At 30.2% G+C, this 19,164-nt stretch overlaps 2 protein-coding genes across 2 annotated transcripts in view; one reads left to right on the top strand and one right to left on the bottom strand.

Annotated features, from left to right (window-relative positions):
* Atu (Another transcription unit) overlaps positions 1-11,411 on the bottom strand; it is a 37,582-nt gene extending 26,171 nt beyond the window's left edge. The window contains exons 1-4 of the mRNA XM_075367138.1: positions 11,243-11,411; positions 6,539-7,699; positions 4,166-4,247; positions 2,770-2,897 (exon numbers count right to left, since the gene is read on the bottom strand). Of these exons, the coding sequence (XP_075223253.1) occupies positions 2,770-2,897; positions 4,166-4,247; positions 6,539-7,699; positions 11,243-11,288 (1,417 nt within the window). The 5' untranslated portion in view covers positions 11,289-11,411. The remainder of the gene's footprint in view (positions 1-2,769; positions 2,898-4,165; positions 4,248-6,538; positions 7,700-11,242) is intronic.
* Positions 11,412-11,897: 486 nt separating this feature from the next.
* Positions 11,898-19,164, top strand: part of LOC142325405 (tight junction protein ZO-3-like) — a 981,859-nt gene continuing 974,592 nt past the window's right edge. Inside the window, exon 1 of the mRNA XM_075367134.1 lies at positions 11,898-12,184. Within this exon, the coding sequence (XP_075223249.1) occupies positions 11,905-12,184 (280 nt within the window). The 5' untranslated portion in view covers positions 11,898-11,904. The remainder of the gene's footprint in view (positions 12,185-19,164) is intronic.

Here is a 19,164-nt window from a genome sequence, read left to right as displayed (position 1 = left end):
ACCAAAGAAATTTCTCTAAAGGTCCATTGTTGCGCTTTCCGTGTGACATGTTGCCCCATCTTGTTGAAAACACAAATCTCTCTCGTTAAATTCTAAATTTTCAATAAATGTGTTGTAGTTTCTTGGTACAGGTCTGTTGCATTAAGAATGTTTTCAAAGAAAATGAGGCTAATTATTCTTCGCCGGAAAATTGCACAACACACACCAATTTTTTGTGGGTGTAGAGGTCGTGAACGGATGATGTGAGGATTTTTGAAGCTCCAGTAGCGAACATTCTGACTGCTAACGTAATCAATTAAATGAAACCAAGCCTCGTCTGTATAAAATACTTTATCCAACACTTCAAGGCTCTCCTGAACGAACTGATTAAACTATTGACAGTAGTGGAACCTGACAGTATAATCAACCGGGTATAATTCATGTGATACATGAATACGGTATGGCTTTTTATACAGAGTTTGATTACTTATTTATATAAAATTTTAAGCAACATCTACTTCCACATTTTATTAGACACTGATAATAATTGCCAATAGCATGCTGTTGTTGCTCAATATTAATGGCAGAAAACCTCTGTGAATGCCACCAATTCTGTATTTGTTATGTTATGTCCATGGGTAATGAGTGGATTAGCAATAGTTGAAATGTTACTTGTTTTATTTTTGTGTGCTCTTAAATGGTCTTTATTTTAAGTACCTATTAGCTTTACCAATGTATGAGAATCAATCAAATATAACCCAGGCTTTTGTATTCATAGCTAACATACAAACAAAAATAGACTGATGCAAAGGTTATTGACAGTAGTGATGTGAGGAAGGAATGGATGCTCTAGCTGTCCCGACATTCGCGTCTCTTTGGTCAGTAACATCATGTCAGAGCAACAGGTTCCATTATAGAATGCGTAATGTATTATTGTGAAGTCTCATGAATGAGGATCAAACGCTTCAAAATTTTGACTAGACTATGTACAATTTGGGGATATGGTATCATATAATTTAAAGTAGGAGGTGAAGCGTAGAAAATGAGTCAAAGTAGTTGTTCAAAGACAAGTGTGAAAGATAATTTCTAGTATAACAAAATAACACAAAGTATGAGACATGGGTATGAGTATGAGAAATGGGTCCATTCTTGATTAGAATCAACAAGTATGGAGTGGTGGAGTAGTGGAGAGTGTTGCCTTATAAAAGCAAAAAGACATTTATCATCTGGAAAAGTCATTACCGTCATCTTCTGGGACTGAAAATGTGTATTGCTCATCAATTTTCTCTACAAACATCAAATAAATGATCCATACTACTGCTAGTTTCTTCCAAAGTGTTCCAGAGGAACAAAAGGAGCCATCAGTCAATCGGAGATGTGATTTTCCTTTATGTCGACATCAGGCCTAACACAGCCGTTAGCACTCTGGGATAAACTGGATAAGATTTACTCTTAAGTCTTAAAAGATCTCCTGTACAATGTAAAATTGTCCCCGATTCATACTTCACTGACCCTCATATACTCTTACAATTAATTCTATAATTTTGAGTATTTATGGATCTGATTCTACTATGCAAGTGATTTTATTATTTTGTTAAATTACAATAGAACAATTTTCAACAGTGTTCTAAATTTCTAAATTTTTTAGACTATTTTAAATGTTCTAAAACTGGCATGATGTACCCTATTTAAAAAAAAAAAAAAATTTAGATGTGATAGGTCTGGGCTGTAAGGCAACTTAATGAACTCAATTGTTGTTCACCAAAAATGTTTTTGAGTAAATTCATCAATTTTTATGGAACATGGGTATAATTTTACTGAAACTAATGACACTCTATTTATCAAATTAGGAAAAACGTGTTTTGGTAACACTCTGCAGAGAATATTGGACCAATTAGGATAGGCTTCTTGACAATGAACCTCACACATCAACTTTTTGTTAATGTAATATAATGGTGCCCAGGTGCATTTTTGGCCAGCTATTTTCTAATATCCTATGCTTTTATATAATTACCCGATTGAAACCGGCTTTATATAAAAGAAAAGAAACTCCAAAATCAGTTGAGTTTCATGGCAAAGAGTAAGAAATCACCAACATAACTCTGCTTTTATCGTAGTTGAGAGGTTTTAATTCTTGTAAGAAAGAAATCCTAACCAGATGGCCTACTGTGTGTAACAGCTCTGAAAGAAGACGTGTGAGACATGTGTACTACACGGTATAAGAGTTGTCTGGTTGATATAATGGGAGGAGCAGGAGAATATAATTCTCACTTACTTTGTCATTTTCGGGTATACAAACAAATGATTATCCTAAATGCAGCAAATCACTTGCTGTACACTGCAACTCTCAGTTAATGAATGATTCAGTTAATTGTTAAGTTAATTCAAAGTCACATGAAATTTATATAAAAGTTCTTATTTAAAATAATGTTTAAGAATGAAAATTCTTTATCCAAAAAGCATCATTTTATGACTTTTAAGCAACAAGTGTACAGTCGCACATTTATTGACAACCTGTTACTGATTCAACTAACCTCTATTGTATGTAATTTGGGAATATTCAGTGATGCCCAGAACACCTGCAGGGCTTGTTTTTACCTTCTCAGATTTTATAATATTTTGACTAATATTTTTTTAAAACATGTTGTGTAGAACTACAATTCTCATAATCAGATCCAACTTACAGAAAAACTGAAAAGTACGGAATTAAAGCTAAAAACCAAAATATAAATTTTCAATTAAATTAGCATTTATTTGTTTTATAATTAATTCAGAGAAGTAAAATTATACCTGATTCTTTTAGTTCATCCCCACTCGCTTCACTATTCGAATCGACAGCAACTTTTTTCTTTTTTACCTTAGATTTACTGTCAGATTCTGAACCACTGTCACTTAATACATTGTGTTTTCTTTTTGACCTTTAAAAAGATAAATAAAAATGTTATAAGACAGCAATAAGATAAAAAATGTAATTTTATACATAAATCAACACATAAATATCTTTTTTTATTAATAAGAAACTTTTTCACCATTATTTCGTCTATATACTGTAGTATTATTAAATTTAACTTAACAATAGTCATGAGTCACTAAAAGCAATCACAAATAAATTATTTTTTTTTTTTTAAAGTAAATAAACATTGCTTCAGCCATTAGAATTTTATTATCTCTCATTTCACTCTCAGAGATAACCTAATGTTCAATCATCAGTCCAAAACAGTAATTCCAGTAATTGATAAACTTAGCACAACTTCTTTTACTGATATTTAGTTTTGAATTTTCTGATTTGGTTAACCCATTGCAAACGAACAAGTAGTGCTACCTGTATTACAAAATGAATGTCAATAAGAAAAAAAAATCAAGCTATGCTGCCAATCAAATGTTGAAAATTTTTTTAGTAAGTATTGGCTAATTGCCTTATTCCAGTAGCTAACGAAAGATAAATTTTTTACTGTATGAAAAATCCCAAGTCTGATCTGGATTTGAACTTAGAACCTTCTGGATGAAAGAGAGAGAGATGCAATCGCTGTGCCACAGAGATCGGCATTTTCAACTAGCATTTATTTATTTTTTCTTTCTTAAAAAGAAAATTTCTTTTTTGAAAAAGTAAACGATTTTCTCATATGTTAATTTTTTTGTGATTGAACTCTAACAAATTTGCATTTGTAATCCTGCTTGAATACATTCAAATTATTATTGAACTGGATTAATCTAGTAATTAATAGTAATGATTTAAAAGATAAAAAATTGAATGAGGATGATAATTAAAGTGTTTTGAAAAGTTTCAATGAAAGTGAAACTAATGAAGGTGAGAAATGTGTGGATAGTTAATTTATTAATGGAAGTGATAACATTTATTAATGTTCTAAGTAATAATTTTTTGAACTTTTCTTTTACAGCTAATATAAGTAAAAAAACACTAGTTTTAAGTCAGCTGTCTAATTATTTTTCAGGAACAGGCATACTTAATCTCGCTTGTATAGTAATTTTTGATCGTAGGTTTCAGAAGTAAGTTGTTTCATGCGTGAACTATAAAATATTCAGTTCTAGGACACTTTGTAACACAGAAAAAAATTACAATGCTAGCTGTAATCTACATAATGTAGATGGTAGAGTTAAGAGAAAAAAGTTATTACACAGTAATTACTGCTTTTACAAACAACTAACATTTTGTTATATTAGTTACCTTTCTGTATCACTAGCTGAATCTGCATGATTTTCTTCTGCCTTTTCCTCATCACTACTTGCATCTGCCCTTCTTTCTGGACCTATTAATATTCAATAAAAATAAATTATTAAAAAACCTATCTCTCACTCTCTATATATATGTATATCTATATATAAAAGAAACACTGAAAACTTGATAATGGTTAAGTTTTCTTGGTATTAGTTGGTATGTCTGGTATTAGATGAATTTATAAGTAGGAGAAAAAATATGTAATATTTATAAAATTGCATATTAAACCCTAGATATTCTACCTATTTCAGTTTAGTTCAATAAAAATAATTATTTAATGCAATAATCATATCCTACAAAAATGAAATGGGAGATCCTGTAAAATTTTTTTAAGAATATTTTTTATTCTATGGTAGTTCAAAGCAACAAACAAAATTAACATATTTACATAGCATAGTTTCTCCTAGAAAGGGATATATTAATTTCTCTGCTTTATACTATTTGTATCAGTCTTTCTTATGGTTGTGATGTAAGTGAAACATCTGACATACAAGTGGCACTAATCAGAGTCTTTTCTGACATGAATGAACATCATTTACATTTTGTTGGGTTTAATATGTTAATAAAAAACAAGGCATTCAGTTTAGAAAAGAAGATAGTAGAGAACATCTTAATTAGTCACTTTCCCTTTTAAATCAGGCATGAGATGAGTTTTTGGGAATGACTGGTGTCTTATAAGTGAATGCCTATTTACAGCATTGATGTGTGTATATGTATAAACATTTCACTATAATTTGGATCAGTTGTTAATACAGACATGTAGCAATTAACTAAAATCAAACATTTCAATACTTCATTAGATTAAAATTCAATAAAAATTAATGTATCTGAAATTTAGTTAGAAAAAACAGATATTTTAAGGCACAAACAAACTACTATTACATCATTCATTAAATTTTATATTATGATTTAATATTTGTAAAGAAAAGTATTATAAATATTATAGAAAAAGAAACCAAAATTTTCACTAAAAAATTATACATATACATATATATATATATATATATATATACACACATATTCATAATATAAAATATTGTGTTCATTATATATATATGTATGTTGTGTACATATAATACGTACACATGTTATATAAATATATATGTGTACACATACATTTACACAAATAATGTCTTTTATGATATATCAGAATATTTGATATATAGACACAGGATCACTAAAACATACAACTTTTTTTCCCCCCCGGGCCAGACATACATTTAAGTTAAACTCAGCCCCGGGGCTAAACATAACTAAATATAAAACATATAAGTATGAATAGTTAAGGGCACAGAAAATAAACTGAACCTTTGCTTAACATTTTCTTACTTGTACCAGCAGACTGATATGGATATTTCTATATAAATACAATCTAATGTATAATTTATTATATTACAACTACGCTTGAATTGGGAGCTTTGAAATGGAATTTCTGTTATTTAAAATATGGCATTTTAGGTTACAAGAGATTAGAGAGGTGTATAAGCACAAGATAGGGCGTCACTACTTTCATCATTTTATGGTAACTTAAAGCAGTCAAACTGATGACCAGTTACTATTGAAAAAAATAATTTTGTTGGGCTTTCCTTTAATACCAGGTTTGATTCTCTGTTACAGCACCCAAGGGATAGATCAGTTTATAGAGAAAACCCTCCATTTAACAATGTGGTTTGATGAATTTGTTTAGGATTTTTAATTTACCTGGACTATCTTGATGTAGGGTGCGAATGAATTTTTGAATTTTCTGAGTTCTGTTTTGCTTCTTCTCTTTTTTTAAATTGTTAATTTTGATTTATTAAATTTAATTTTGCACTGCAATCATTACAGGAATGTAGCCTTCCACATACACACAAGTGTATATATATATATATATATATATATATATACATATATATATATATATATATACTATATATATATATATATATATATATATATATATATATATATATATATATATATATATATAACTTTACTTAAAATTTTTTTTACTTATTTTTTTTGATTTATGGAATTTGGCTCAGTTTAGGGCAGTTGTACATAAAATAAAACAAAAACTTGCATGACTTGGTAACTATTAAATAAATTGAGAAGAGGGTTAAACTCAAATATCAATGCAAGAGCCACTAATTTTGTTGATAACTAACATTTTTACTTGAAAAAAATACATTCTGTTGTACGTAATTATGGATTTGCATAAGTATATAGTGCTAAGTAATCAGTATAATTTATTCATGTTACCCATAATCTACGAAATAAGCCAATGATGCAGACTTTTAACGGATATTAATTATAGTATTAATTATAAATTTCATTAATTACCAGATTCTTCATGTTCAGAACCTGACTCCTTTCCACTTTTTGCAGCAGGACTTGGTGAACGTGATCTCGAACCCCTGCTTTTTGGAGATACAGAAGTTCTGCTTTTTGGAGATACAGAAGCCCTGCTTTTTGGAGATACAGAAGCCCTGCTTTTTGGAGACACAGAAGCCCTGCTTTTTGGAGACACAGAAGCCCTGCTTTTTGGAGATACAGAAGCCCTGCTTTTTGGAGATCCTGAGGTCCTGCTTTTAGGGGATCCTGAGGTCCTGCTTTTCGGAGATCCAGAAGCTGCAGAATGAGCACTTCCAGATCTTCTAGAACTTGCTGATCTATGTGACTTGGGACTACCTTCTGGTTCTGAATGCTGTGATGCTTCAGATTTAGCACTTCTTGAGGCTTCTGAAGGAGCTGGACTACCTGATCGGGAACGAGAGTGACTTCGTGAATGTGACTGTGAGTGTACAGATGACTGTGAATGTGAACGAACAGAACGAGAACGGGAACGAGCTGATCTGGCTGTTCTTTGACTGGCTTCTGAACGAGCTGGACTCTGCGATCCAGATCTAGCAGGACTGCCAGATGCATTAGAATGAGCAGGACTTGTAGCTGAATGCTGAGATTGTGGACTTGCTCTAGGGCTCCCTGATGCGGCTGATCCAGCCGGGCTACCAGATCTAGCAGGGCTTGCTGAACCTGCTGGACTACCAGATCTAGCAGTTTTTGGACTACCTGAATGGGCAGAATTGACAGGGCTTTGAGACCTGTTAGAATGTTCTGATGAAGCTGGGCTTTGTGACTTGTTTGAATGTTCACTGTTTGCTGGACTTTGAGATCTGTTTGATTGCTCAGAATTAGCAGGGCTCGGTGACCTATTTGAATGTGCAGATCCTACAGGACTTTCTGATCTAGCACTCTGTGATCTTTCAGAAGGTGATGGACTACGAGATGTCTTAGAAGGTGATGGACTATGAGATGTCTTAGAAGGCGATGGACTATGAGATGTCTTAGAAGCTGCTGGACTACCAGAGTGTTCACTAGCTGCTGCACCTTCACTTTCACTTCCATCACCTCTTCCAGGTGTTGCTATTACCCTCTGAGAAGCAGGACTACCACTACGACTAGAACCAGAATCACTCTCTGATCCAGAACCACTTTCTTGTCCTAAAAACAAGACAATAAAATTAGTGCTAATAGCTATAATTTAGTAGCTGATTACTAGAAATAGCAATCAGAAAATGTAATGAAATAAGAAAGGTGAAGAAATTTTGGTATGAAATCATACAAAAAAATGAATATCAGATCCATAACCATGGTCTTATAAAAGCAGCTACATAAATTTTGATTATGTATTACAATAATATTTTAATTTAACATAATTTTTTACCAACTTTCTATTTTCTGAAGGGCTACACTAAAATTAACCAATTACCTTAATATATTATAAGATACTCACTTTCTATACTAAAAGAAGACAGTGTACATAATACACTGTTTTTCACAGATAGTAAAATTATATATTTCTCACTAAAGAAGGTGGGTGATTAACTTGTTTATTGACACACAGCAGAATAAATCCACTTACTCATTTAAATGCATAGATAATAATTATACATAAAAAATGTATATCAAATACATATAAAAGATAGGAATACTACGTAATGAAGTAATACACAAATTATAGAAAAAAGAAAAATTAATACAAAATATAATATTTCCTTAGGCATCTAAAACAAATGTAAATCCACTTATTAATTCACTAATTAAACCAAATTATATATATATATATATAAACAGGAAAGAAAAAAATATAAAGAAGATAAAAAGATAGAAGATAAAAGAAATTCACCTCAGTACAGCATAGTGATTAGGTATAAAAAAATGAATTATTGTATAAAAAAAAAATATATATATATTTTTTTTAAAGATTATTTTGTAGAAGTTCAGCATCATCAAACAAGCAAACAGATATAAATAATTTTTAATATCAGCAAATATAAGAAACTCAGACTGTCCAACACAGCCATTAATAAAAATTAGAAACAACAAAGGGCTAAATTAAAACCAAGTTATATAAAATTACAAAAAAAATATTTTTTTTTTAATTAAGTCGTTTAAATCTGTCTACTACTCAGATAAGACTCAAACATACAGAACATAAAATTGTTAAAACATAATTGTTAAAATTATTAACCTCTTAAAAAGCTTTCTGGGAAGTCTGAATAAACAATATAAGGGTAATTAGGAAACCTTATGCTATTTTGTCATTGTAATTTAAGTAACATTTACCAGAAAAATATTCACCACCGCTGTCAATATTTAATCTTAACAAAAACCAAATTAGTTTCTACAGTCAATGTTCACATCATTTTCAACAATCTTATCTGAATATATTTCAAATAAGCTTCATTAATTTTAAATTTTACATTCCTCCTAGTTTGTTTAAATTTTGTCACATAAAATTCATTTGTAAATTTGCATTTTACATAAGATTCACTTTTAAATATCATTTTAATCAAATTTTTATCATCCATACTGGAAAACGTTTCTTTTTTGACTTAGATGGACTGTTACGTTAAATATTAACTGAATTTTAAGATTAAATTGAACAACAGCTAGATCTATATTAATGAATCATTTAGCAAAGTTCCAATTGATTTGACTATTTTTTCTAAAAATTTGCTTTTTTAAAATTACAATTCATATTATTAATGAAGCATTGTTTTGAAACAAGACTACAGCCGATAATTACATTTAATGCTTCACGATACAAGTTTTCTTTAGCAAGAGGTTGTTAATCTTTAACCACTGATACACAATCAGATTCATTAGTCAGTATCAAATCTAATGTTTTTTCATTTATTTTAGATACATCGTTCAGGATAGTCAAAGACATCAGCGATGATGCTGTCCTATCAGCAATGAAGAAGCTATTTAGCATTATTTAATTGCTATCATTAATATAATCTAACTAAAATTTACTGCTAGTAATTTTTGAAAGAATAAAGTCACCCAAAATTAAAAAAGATGGGAAACCACTTCACTTGTTAAATTCTCTAGTAAGCTTGACAGATGTCTGTTATTCTTAGGAATGACAAAGTAATTTTTGTGAATGATGTGTTTCATGTTAGGTTATATATGATATTTAGGTTATAGTAACAGCACAATGGTATTTTTTTAATTTCAGAATAATTAATCTACTGTTATGTATCAGATTTTAGTTCATCATATTTTCCTGTTATTATTACCATAATTACAATAAAATCTCCTTATTTGCGGGGGTTAGAAACCATAAAAATGCCACTGAATACAGAAAACTGAGAATATGGAATGGAACTAATACTCATTTAAGGAAGATTGGTTAGGTTCTATGTAAAATGAAAAAAATCATGCATACTTAGAGAGATGTTATTGATGAAATACTGACAGTAACATTAATTATAAGTACTGGTTTAGTACAGTAAATAGGTACATTACACAAAAAATATTTAATAAAATACAGGATATTTCCTATTTACTCATAAGCAGTTAGCGAACTGTTTGATTTAAAAACTCACTACAATATGTACAGTATGTACTGTATTAGAGAACGGTATTGCATGTTCAAACGTACTCAGTAATCGCCTTAAAAAGTCAAGAAAACAGCACTACAGTACTATGTATACTAAAACTAAGATTACTGTAAAGGAAATTTACAAAACTGAACTACAGTATTTTGGTTTGCATTTACAAAAATTTGTAATTTTTTCTTATCTTGTTCTTGTTTTTAAATCCATGTGAAGTTCTATGTATTCTTGAATGGCATCTTCAATTTTGGGCTTAAAAATTAAGCTTCTATTCAAAGATGGATCAGCATCTATAAATAAAACTGTATAAGATCATGGGGTAGTTTAATGCCTTCGCTAAGCGTTTAACTTAACCTCAGAAAACATTAAATGTTTTTCAGGGATCGTACCTTCTACCTCTTCACATTCATACTCTACCTGCACCATTAAATCGTTTAATATTTTAATTTTTTAATATCACTACATAATGTAATGAACGCAAATACGGAATTTTTAGCCGCGAATATAGAAAAGACATTGCAAAATATTGCAACGCGAATAACGAAATCGCGAATAAGGAAATTTCACTGTACCTGCGATATTATACTATTCAATTTCTATGACATTTTTTCTAAAATATTTTTTGATATTATAGCTATTTTAACGTTTTCAAAACAGTTAACATTTAAAGATCGGTCTAAACTTATTAACCAAGTTAAACAATATTTTGCACAGTTACTCTTAAGCCAGTGTTCTAAATCCAAGATTCAGTGGGCAATATTGTTATCACCTAATGTCAATTTAGATTAAATAAATAATAACAATCTTTTAACCAATGATTGTTACAAAACTGAAATTACAACAGCGGCCCAATTTTTTAATAACTTTAGATAAAAAGAATTATATTTTTAAATACCTAATTAAACTTGTATGACTAAAATCTACTTTAGCAAGTTCCCTTATTGTATGGCAATTTGTAACATATTTACAGTTGAGCTGAAGGTGAACAGTTTGAAAACAAAGTTATTTTACTGCGTTTACTTTTGTGTATTTTCAAGTAGTTTAATTTTGCAAATGTATGTTCCTGAATGAGGAATTTGATCAATCACGAAAACTTAACCTAAACATTACTGTAACTTGTTCGATTATATTAATTGTCTACCTGATTCGGCTTCACTTGAATCCTCGTATTCATTATCTGAAGGCATTTTTATGTCTTTAAATAGGTAGATATAAATTCAATTAAGAATACAAAAAATATCACTAACTTTTACATAACAAACACAAGCAATGTTCATGCCAGCAAAAGCAACATTTTACAAAAACACAAAATTGAGGTTAGAATCGTCTCTAGCAACAAAAGTTAGTAAAAAATTAGAATGGACTTGAACTTATTAAATGGAACTTTTTTTAGTTTTGTTTTACATTTTATTTAAAATAGAACCATAAAATTCTCGTAATATGTAAGCGTAATTATTTTACAGCAAATTCGATGAAAAAATATTTTCGTAAATATAAAATGTTGTACTAGTTAAATGTTGAAGTTAATACAATGCATTATTTAAAGATCTCTCAGAAAACCTAAGTAACAACAATTATTTATATCTTAATACTTTTGTTAGTAAGGTAGAATTTTATAAATAAAGTATTTTCTAAAGAGGAAAATAAATATTAGTTCATAGAGAATATAACAGATCGCGGCACAATAAACAACCTAGTCTAACTTCGTTAGTGCTGAGCGTGTTTACGGATGAATGAAATAATAATGGCTGTGGAGTAACCTTGTAAACTTTCAAAACACACAGTTTACTCGTGTTAGTAGGAATGGCGGGTACAAGTGAAGTAGTGAGTTTATTAGAGAAACACAAAAATACGATAGTTCGTGAATTAAGTAAAACTAATATTTTGACCGTACTTGTTAAAAAAGGTGTTTTGAGTCCACTAGATGAAGATTTAGTGTTAAACGAACAAAATGAAAGTGTTAAAGGTGATGTTTTCATTGAACTTATATCCCGTAAAGGTGTTGATGCTTTTAAAGAGTTTTGTTTTGCTTTAGAAACAGAATGTCCTCACGTATTGACTAATTTACTTGCTGAAAATTTAGGTAAGAATCTTATATCCGAGTAAAATGATTTATTTTAGTGTATTAATAATTTTTCACATTTAGTAAGTTATCGTGCCGTATTGAAAATAGTCACGTGGTGTATTCCCATGTGTTGTGATCATAAAATAATGAAATTTTTCAAAAGTTCGCAAGGCTGGTAAATGTTTGTTAATTAGGCTTTATTTATAGTTTGAATGGAAAGAATGAAATGTTTATGAAATCCTAGTCAGTTATTTATTTACATAATTATTTCTGTAATTTTACTTCGAGTAATTCAGTTTTACGTTTCTGTTTCTTTCGTTAGCACGGATCAATATGTTTTTTCTTCCAAAATAAATATTATTAATAATCTGCTTTGAAATTGTCATTCAAAGTTGTTCAAAAGTTGTTTACAAAAAAACGTTTAGTTATATGAACGTGTAATTGGAAATTAAATTACGTTATTACTAATTTTTGTTTACTTTCGTCAACAAAAAAAGAAAACAGTCGCTTCCCATTCCTCACACATGAAGGAAGATTATTGCGTATTGGCAGTTATTTTGATATCAAATATCTTGCTTTTGGAAATGTTTTCTTGATTTCTCACCGTTATCTCTTATTATTCCTTCGTCTTTAACATTATTTATTCATTGATTGGTTTATTCTTCATTCCATTGGAAATGCTTGTCTTTGAGCTAATCGCCTGCCTGTAATTGCAGGTGTGTTTATCGTTTGTTATCTCTTGTTTATACGTAGTTGCTACCCATGACCGCTTCTATGATCCAAAGGCAATTCAAGTAGACTTATGTGCTTGCAAATTTCCGTTAAACATTTTTGACAAAAAACGATGATATTAAGAATATGCTACTTAAAAAATACGATTTTATTTGTATGAAAGGATTCTAGCTGCGTGATATTTGTCAGTCTTATTGCCCTTGCGTCAGTTTTATGTGCACTATATTTTGAATTGACCTATATTTTTCGTAAATTTTGTACTTTGTGATGTTTATTGAATTCTGTAATTGTATAGATTTTTGATTAACATTATTTTACTTATTAAAAGATATATTGCGGAAAAGCCATGATTATTTTTATAACGTGTGCCACTTCTTGAAACCTACATTTGAACCACTAATTGTTAATTGTTTGGTTATTATTTTCAAACATTTCATAGTGAAAGTAAATAAGAAAATATTCATTCAAAATTTCCATGTATAGTTTTGAAAAGGGGTTTCAGAGTAAAAGAATGTTTTTTTAATGTATCTTAAGTATGTTTTTGTTGCTGGGATTGTGGCCGTAAAATTAGTGTATGTTAACTTTAGTATGTTCTATCATTAATATTTACATAGATTTTCAGCGAGGTAAAATCCTTAAAAAAATGGCACTAACGATTTTGATTAAACTTTCAGAAATATTACATTAATTGTAAAAGTTAAAATTAAATGCGAGCCCAGCACGTTTTTTAATATAAATGTCCTCGATGGATTTGGTCATAAAATTTTACTTTAAGAAACAGGAATGAATTTTACCAACTTAAATAAGGCTGTAATCCTGTTTTTTTTCTCTACATCGTAGTTATTTATATTGTTTTCTGTTTGAGATAGTTTATTGTTGTATTCTCGGAATATTTTTCTTACTTTAGTCTGAATATTAACGAGATACAGTATATTAAGTTGTCCGATGGAAAATGTTTGATTTTGTAAATGAATTATTATTCATTGCTCTTGAGAAAAAAAATGTTGAGAGATTCCATGTAGTTAGCTATCAAAGTAAACTATTAATTAATGTACTTCCATCGTAGGAAGGAACGATGGAAGTTAACGTTTTGAACAGCCAGTCGGCTGTTCAGCCGATTTCCTGAAGTCAGCCCAGCCAGTCGATTGGCTTAGATCAGTTGTTTAATTTCAAGATATGGTCAAAGAATTATAGACATTATTTCAAGATATGGTAAAAGCCTATTATATGATTTTACAAGAGATCTATCGGTAAAGTATTTTTTTATAAAGTGTATTAAAAAAAAAACACTGATTGCTATAAAATTTATAATCCCAACAGGTTTTATGTTACATGACTATTTGTAAAAATAATAAAGTGATTAAATTTTTTGGATTTGGTAACAACTGAAATTTTGTATTTTATTAAAAAGATTTAAACCATTGTTTATTTATTAACTAGCGAATAGATATAGATTCATTTTTGTGATATAGACTTTTAATACCCGAAGTTTCATTTTTAACAATTAAAGTTGTAGACGTTGGCTTAAAAATTGAAGAAACGGTAATCAAATTTCTTGTCTGTGTATGAATTTTCTTTGTTTAAAAGCAAAACTCGGACCACCGACGTTCTTTCTTTTTGTTTATTTGACTGTGATTTCTCTTAGTCAGTCATCTTTGTTTGAACTCATACATTATGGTCTTCCCTTCCTTTTCCTTCACTGACTAACAAAACTCGAACGCGCACGCATACATGAACACAACGAACAATCAAAAGAGAAAGAGGAGGGCTGTATTTAGTGAATTTGCTTTACTGCGATATAGTCGGTCTACTATGACTATTACATCCATCTAAACATCTGCTTCCACTGTGTCTTGTATGCGTTCGTTGTGTATTCCTTTTAAAAGGGGCAATATGACCGACAGTCTCTTCTCTCAACAATACTATTTCCTTTTTATTCATCACTAAAACTGCTGTATTATATTGTTAGCGCGTGTTCAGTTTAACGAAACTGTTTTTTTTCTTTTCTTAATACTTAATTATATTCAGACGTGTTATGAAAATAAAATATAATTATTTTTGTTTTATTTATTTATTTTTTCAGTAAGCGCTCTTTTTTCTTCAGTCCGCTTGTAATAGGTAATCTTGAAAGAGACTATTTTTTTACGTACGTACGTGCGTTGTTAAAATTATTAATTTGTTTGTGTTCATAATTTAAAATGTTATTTATTTTAATTTTAAATTATTTTATTAAAATAATTATGAGTGCGTTCAATAACCGCTTTACGTAATTTCTAAAACAACAATTAATTGGGCATTTTCATTATTAATCAGTAGTTTTGAAATAAAAAATTATGAAAATTTATTTAAAATTCATTTAAAAAAATACATACAACCTCTTTGCAAACAGCCCATGTAGAGTAATAAAAATTAACAGTCAAATGTCGATCTCCGTAGCGTAGTGATAGCATCTCAGCCTTTCATTCGGAAGATCCCGGTTTCGAATGCCAGTCAGACATATGGCATTTCTCATAAGCTACAATAATATCCCATATTCCTATACAGAAGCTTGGAACTTATGTGGTGAATTAATAAAAAATTAAAAAACTTTCTTAAGAAAACAAAATGTTATGTTCAGTTTAGAGATGGACCTCGAATTCGAGCCCGGCCTGACTCAGCCCGAATTCGGGTCGAGCTGGACTTTTTTCGTTTCAAGTTCGGTCGGACAGTTTTATCCTCCATTCAAGTTAGCGATTTCAGCAAGGCTTGAAGCCCGATGGGCTGACCCGAATTGCTCGAATTTCCGACGCCAGCGGAATTTTACCTACAATAACAATACCGGTATACGTTGTCATGAAACTTGACTAATTTTCTCTAATCTGGAGTCTTATTCCATTCTACTATTGTGGGCGTAAAGTGTGAAAGTTTAAAAGAAATGATCCTTTTTAGTTTTGCTCGTTACAAAATTGTTTTAGAAAGAAATCATATGAGGTTTCCTGCAGCTATTTATTGCTACTGTAAAAGTAGAACGGGTTATTCTTGATCTGGTGCTATTCTCATAAATATTTAGTTGTAAATAATAAATAAATAAGTAAAGTACCTTTAGATCCGAACATTGTAAAACTATACCACTGTCAAAAACAACCGACTTATAATCAAACAAATCCTGTGCAGCTATGAATGAATATTTAGGAAGGGATATTTATGAATATCAAGGAAACGTCCAGCAGTTGGGATAAAAGGAGGATTGTTCCACTACTGATGAAAGTTTAACCCACCGGATTGGTCTAGTGGTGAATCCGTCATCGCAAATCAGCTGATTTCGAAGTCGAGAATTCTAAGGTTCAAATGCTAGTAAAGGCAGTTACTTTTATACCGATTTGAATACTATATCTTGGATGCAGGTGTTCTTTGTGGTTGGGTTTCGGTTAACCACACATCTCAGGAACGGTCAACCTGAGACTCTACAAGGCTGCATTTCAATTACATTCATACACATCATCCTCATTCATCCTCTGAAGTAATACTTTACAGTGGTTCCGGAGGCTAAACAGAAAAAAGGAAAAAAATATGAAAGTTTACTTCTCGCATTCTAGCAGGCTTGGGATAAAATTTTAAGGCACTCTTTCGGAATTTCCCCCCAAAAGTTTTCAATTTTTTTTTTTTTTTTTAAGTTACAGACTTGTAATATTTTACAGTATCATAATTCATTAAAAATGCATTTATTTTTTAATTAGATAAAATTATTTTGGAGAAAGAAGAGTATAATTAAAAATGCATATAATATATTTTTAAATACATTTTATTATTGTAAATCATAATTAAAATTACTTTTATAAATACAATACAATACTTATTTTACCAAATGATAATTGTACTACAGGATGAAATTCACTAATATGTTAAAGTAACAAATTGAACAAATCTTCCTCATATTTTTGCAGGGGCGGATCCAGCAACTGAATTTGGGGGGGGGGGGCATTAGGGGCAAGGGGTCACATATTCCTACTCTCTTCTAATTGGGTTGAGTGTATAATATTTCATTCATTTTTATTGAACACACTATATTCTGAATAATGATTCGTTTAACCAATCATTAGTATTGCTGTAAAAGGGGCAAAAAGGGACGGTTTTGGCAAAACAAAAAAGTGCTTCTTTGATTTTATGTCGATTTATAAAAATTAAGCTGTAATATTTTTCAGGAGACTCCAGAAGCTAAATTAAATTTTATCTCGGACTATAACTACTTTAGTCCTAACAACTTTAATCAAAATTATTTAATAATATAAGATGGGACAAAAATAATAAGACGAAAATTTAAATTAAATTGATTTTTCTTTGTTTATTCATTTAAATATTTATAATTAATCCATTATTTTATAAAATAAATTCATCTCGATGTATACGTAGTATACCTATCGATAACAAGATTTATATCAATTAATTTTCATGTCGTTATGAATATGCATTAGAGCAAATGACGTCAGCCTCTTTAATTATCTATTAAGAATAGATAATAGGTAGATATTCACTTTAATTATAGACTGGTTATTTTGACACACTTTTATTGGTTATTTTGGCAATACAATATTGGTAAAACCCTTCAATTCTGTTCAACTGGGTTTTCAAAATGATATACGTACGATTCGTCATTTATAGTTAAAAAAAAATAGAAAAATTTTGGGGGGGGGGCTAAATTCTGAAAGAGTGCCACTTTTAAACATTATAGAAAAACCAATCAGATGTATGGGACAGTTTTAATAGTCTTCCCCAGAGACAATTTGGGGGTGAGACAGTTACATATTTTAATTTTTAAATTTCATAATTTCCAGGCATTCTGCCTGAGAAATTCCCTCGCGAAAAGTTGAGCGACGTTATTTGACTTCGACTCCACCTTAAACCAGTCCATGTGCATATTTTATTTTTATTTTAGAATTTAAAACATTTTTGATTTTTATGAAATTAGAAATTATGAAAATTTTTTTAGAAATTATGAAAAATAAAATTGTGCTTTTTTAAAAAACATAACCATTTTATGTATAAAACATTGATCACGTCTACTTAAGACATTTTACTATTGATTTTAGAAAACAATTTTTTTTAAGGAAGGTGTGGCTTAATTTAGGATGGGACTGAACAGGTTATTTTCGGGCCGAGTTGGAGGTTTCAGTACTCGGGTCGAGTCGGGCTGGACCACAAAACTCGACCCGACTCGGTCCGAGTGTATCTCTAGTTAAGTAACTTGCGGAAGATCTGACTGAATTCAGTTATACTCGTACTTCTAATATCACATAATTACGATATGGATGAAGTTATTCTTATAGGAATCCTGTACATTTTTTCGGGTGCCTCTTTTAATCTCTGAATGAAAAAAATAACTTTTGTCACAGTATATATTTAAGCCGATTTACGCAAGATCATTGATAAATAATATATTGTTCGCTACGGGTATGAATGTCCCGTTCTCCACAGGGATTATGGAGAATAAGCACTCTGTCTGGAAGGGGTCTTATCTTTCCTCTGGAACTGCGTTTCTTGTATTAGTTTATCCTTCTTTCTCACTAACCATCCAATTTTCCTTACTTCCTAACTTTGGATTTTTTGATAATAGTTTAGAATCGGCTAGGTTAATGCAGTGTTAGGAAGCCGGCACCTGTAAAAATGTGTATGCTGCTGTAATCTAGCGAAAGAGGTTGCATGTGAACAGATTTAGGCTGTGTTATCGGAGGCGCAATAAGCATAATGACTGAAATGTCCATCGGGTAAAATCAGTCCTTCTGATCCCTCTAAAAATACAAGATAGGTTCAAGTTTAGAGTTGGGTGGTATTGTAAATCAAACTTTTGTTTTTTGTTTGGACTCAGGTTGTTGTTATGTAAGAGTTTTCATTCGTTTAATTTTTTAATAGTAAATAAACATTTATTTGCTTGATTTTTCGTTTATTTAAATAAGCTATAATGATTGATCATGTACGAGTATTTATATTAATCGAAATGCGCATGTAGTTTTTTTTTCCTTTTTTTAAACGATTCTTCAGTTTTGATTACTGTTTATTGTTGTATTCTAATAACCGTTTGGCATGGTACGTTCTGCATATATACATTTTTTTATTTGTTTTACTAATACCGTATAATGTGAAATTATTGTTATTAAAAGTTAAATCTTAGTTTATAAAATCGTACGTTTTAATAAAATTGAATAAATACCGACGTTATTTGGGCTGATAATGTAATTGTTTGATAAAATACGGGTACATATTGTTCTGTTATCTTACTGAACACACCTTGC

Source organism: Lycorma delicatula, chromosome 5, assembly GCF_047948215.1.
Source record: "Lycorma delicatula isolate Av1 chromosome 5, ASM4794821v1, whole genome shotgun sequence".
In the NCBI taxonomy this organism is placed as follows: Eukaryota; Metazoa; Arthropoda; class Insecta; order Hemiptera; family Fulgoridae; genus Lycorma; species Lycorma delicatula.
This window is presented reverse-complemented; position numbering and strand designations above follow the sequence as displayed.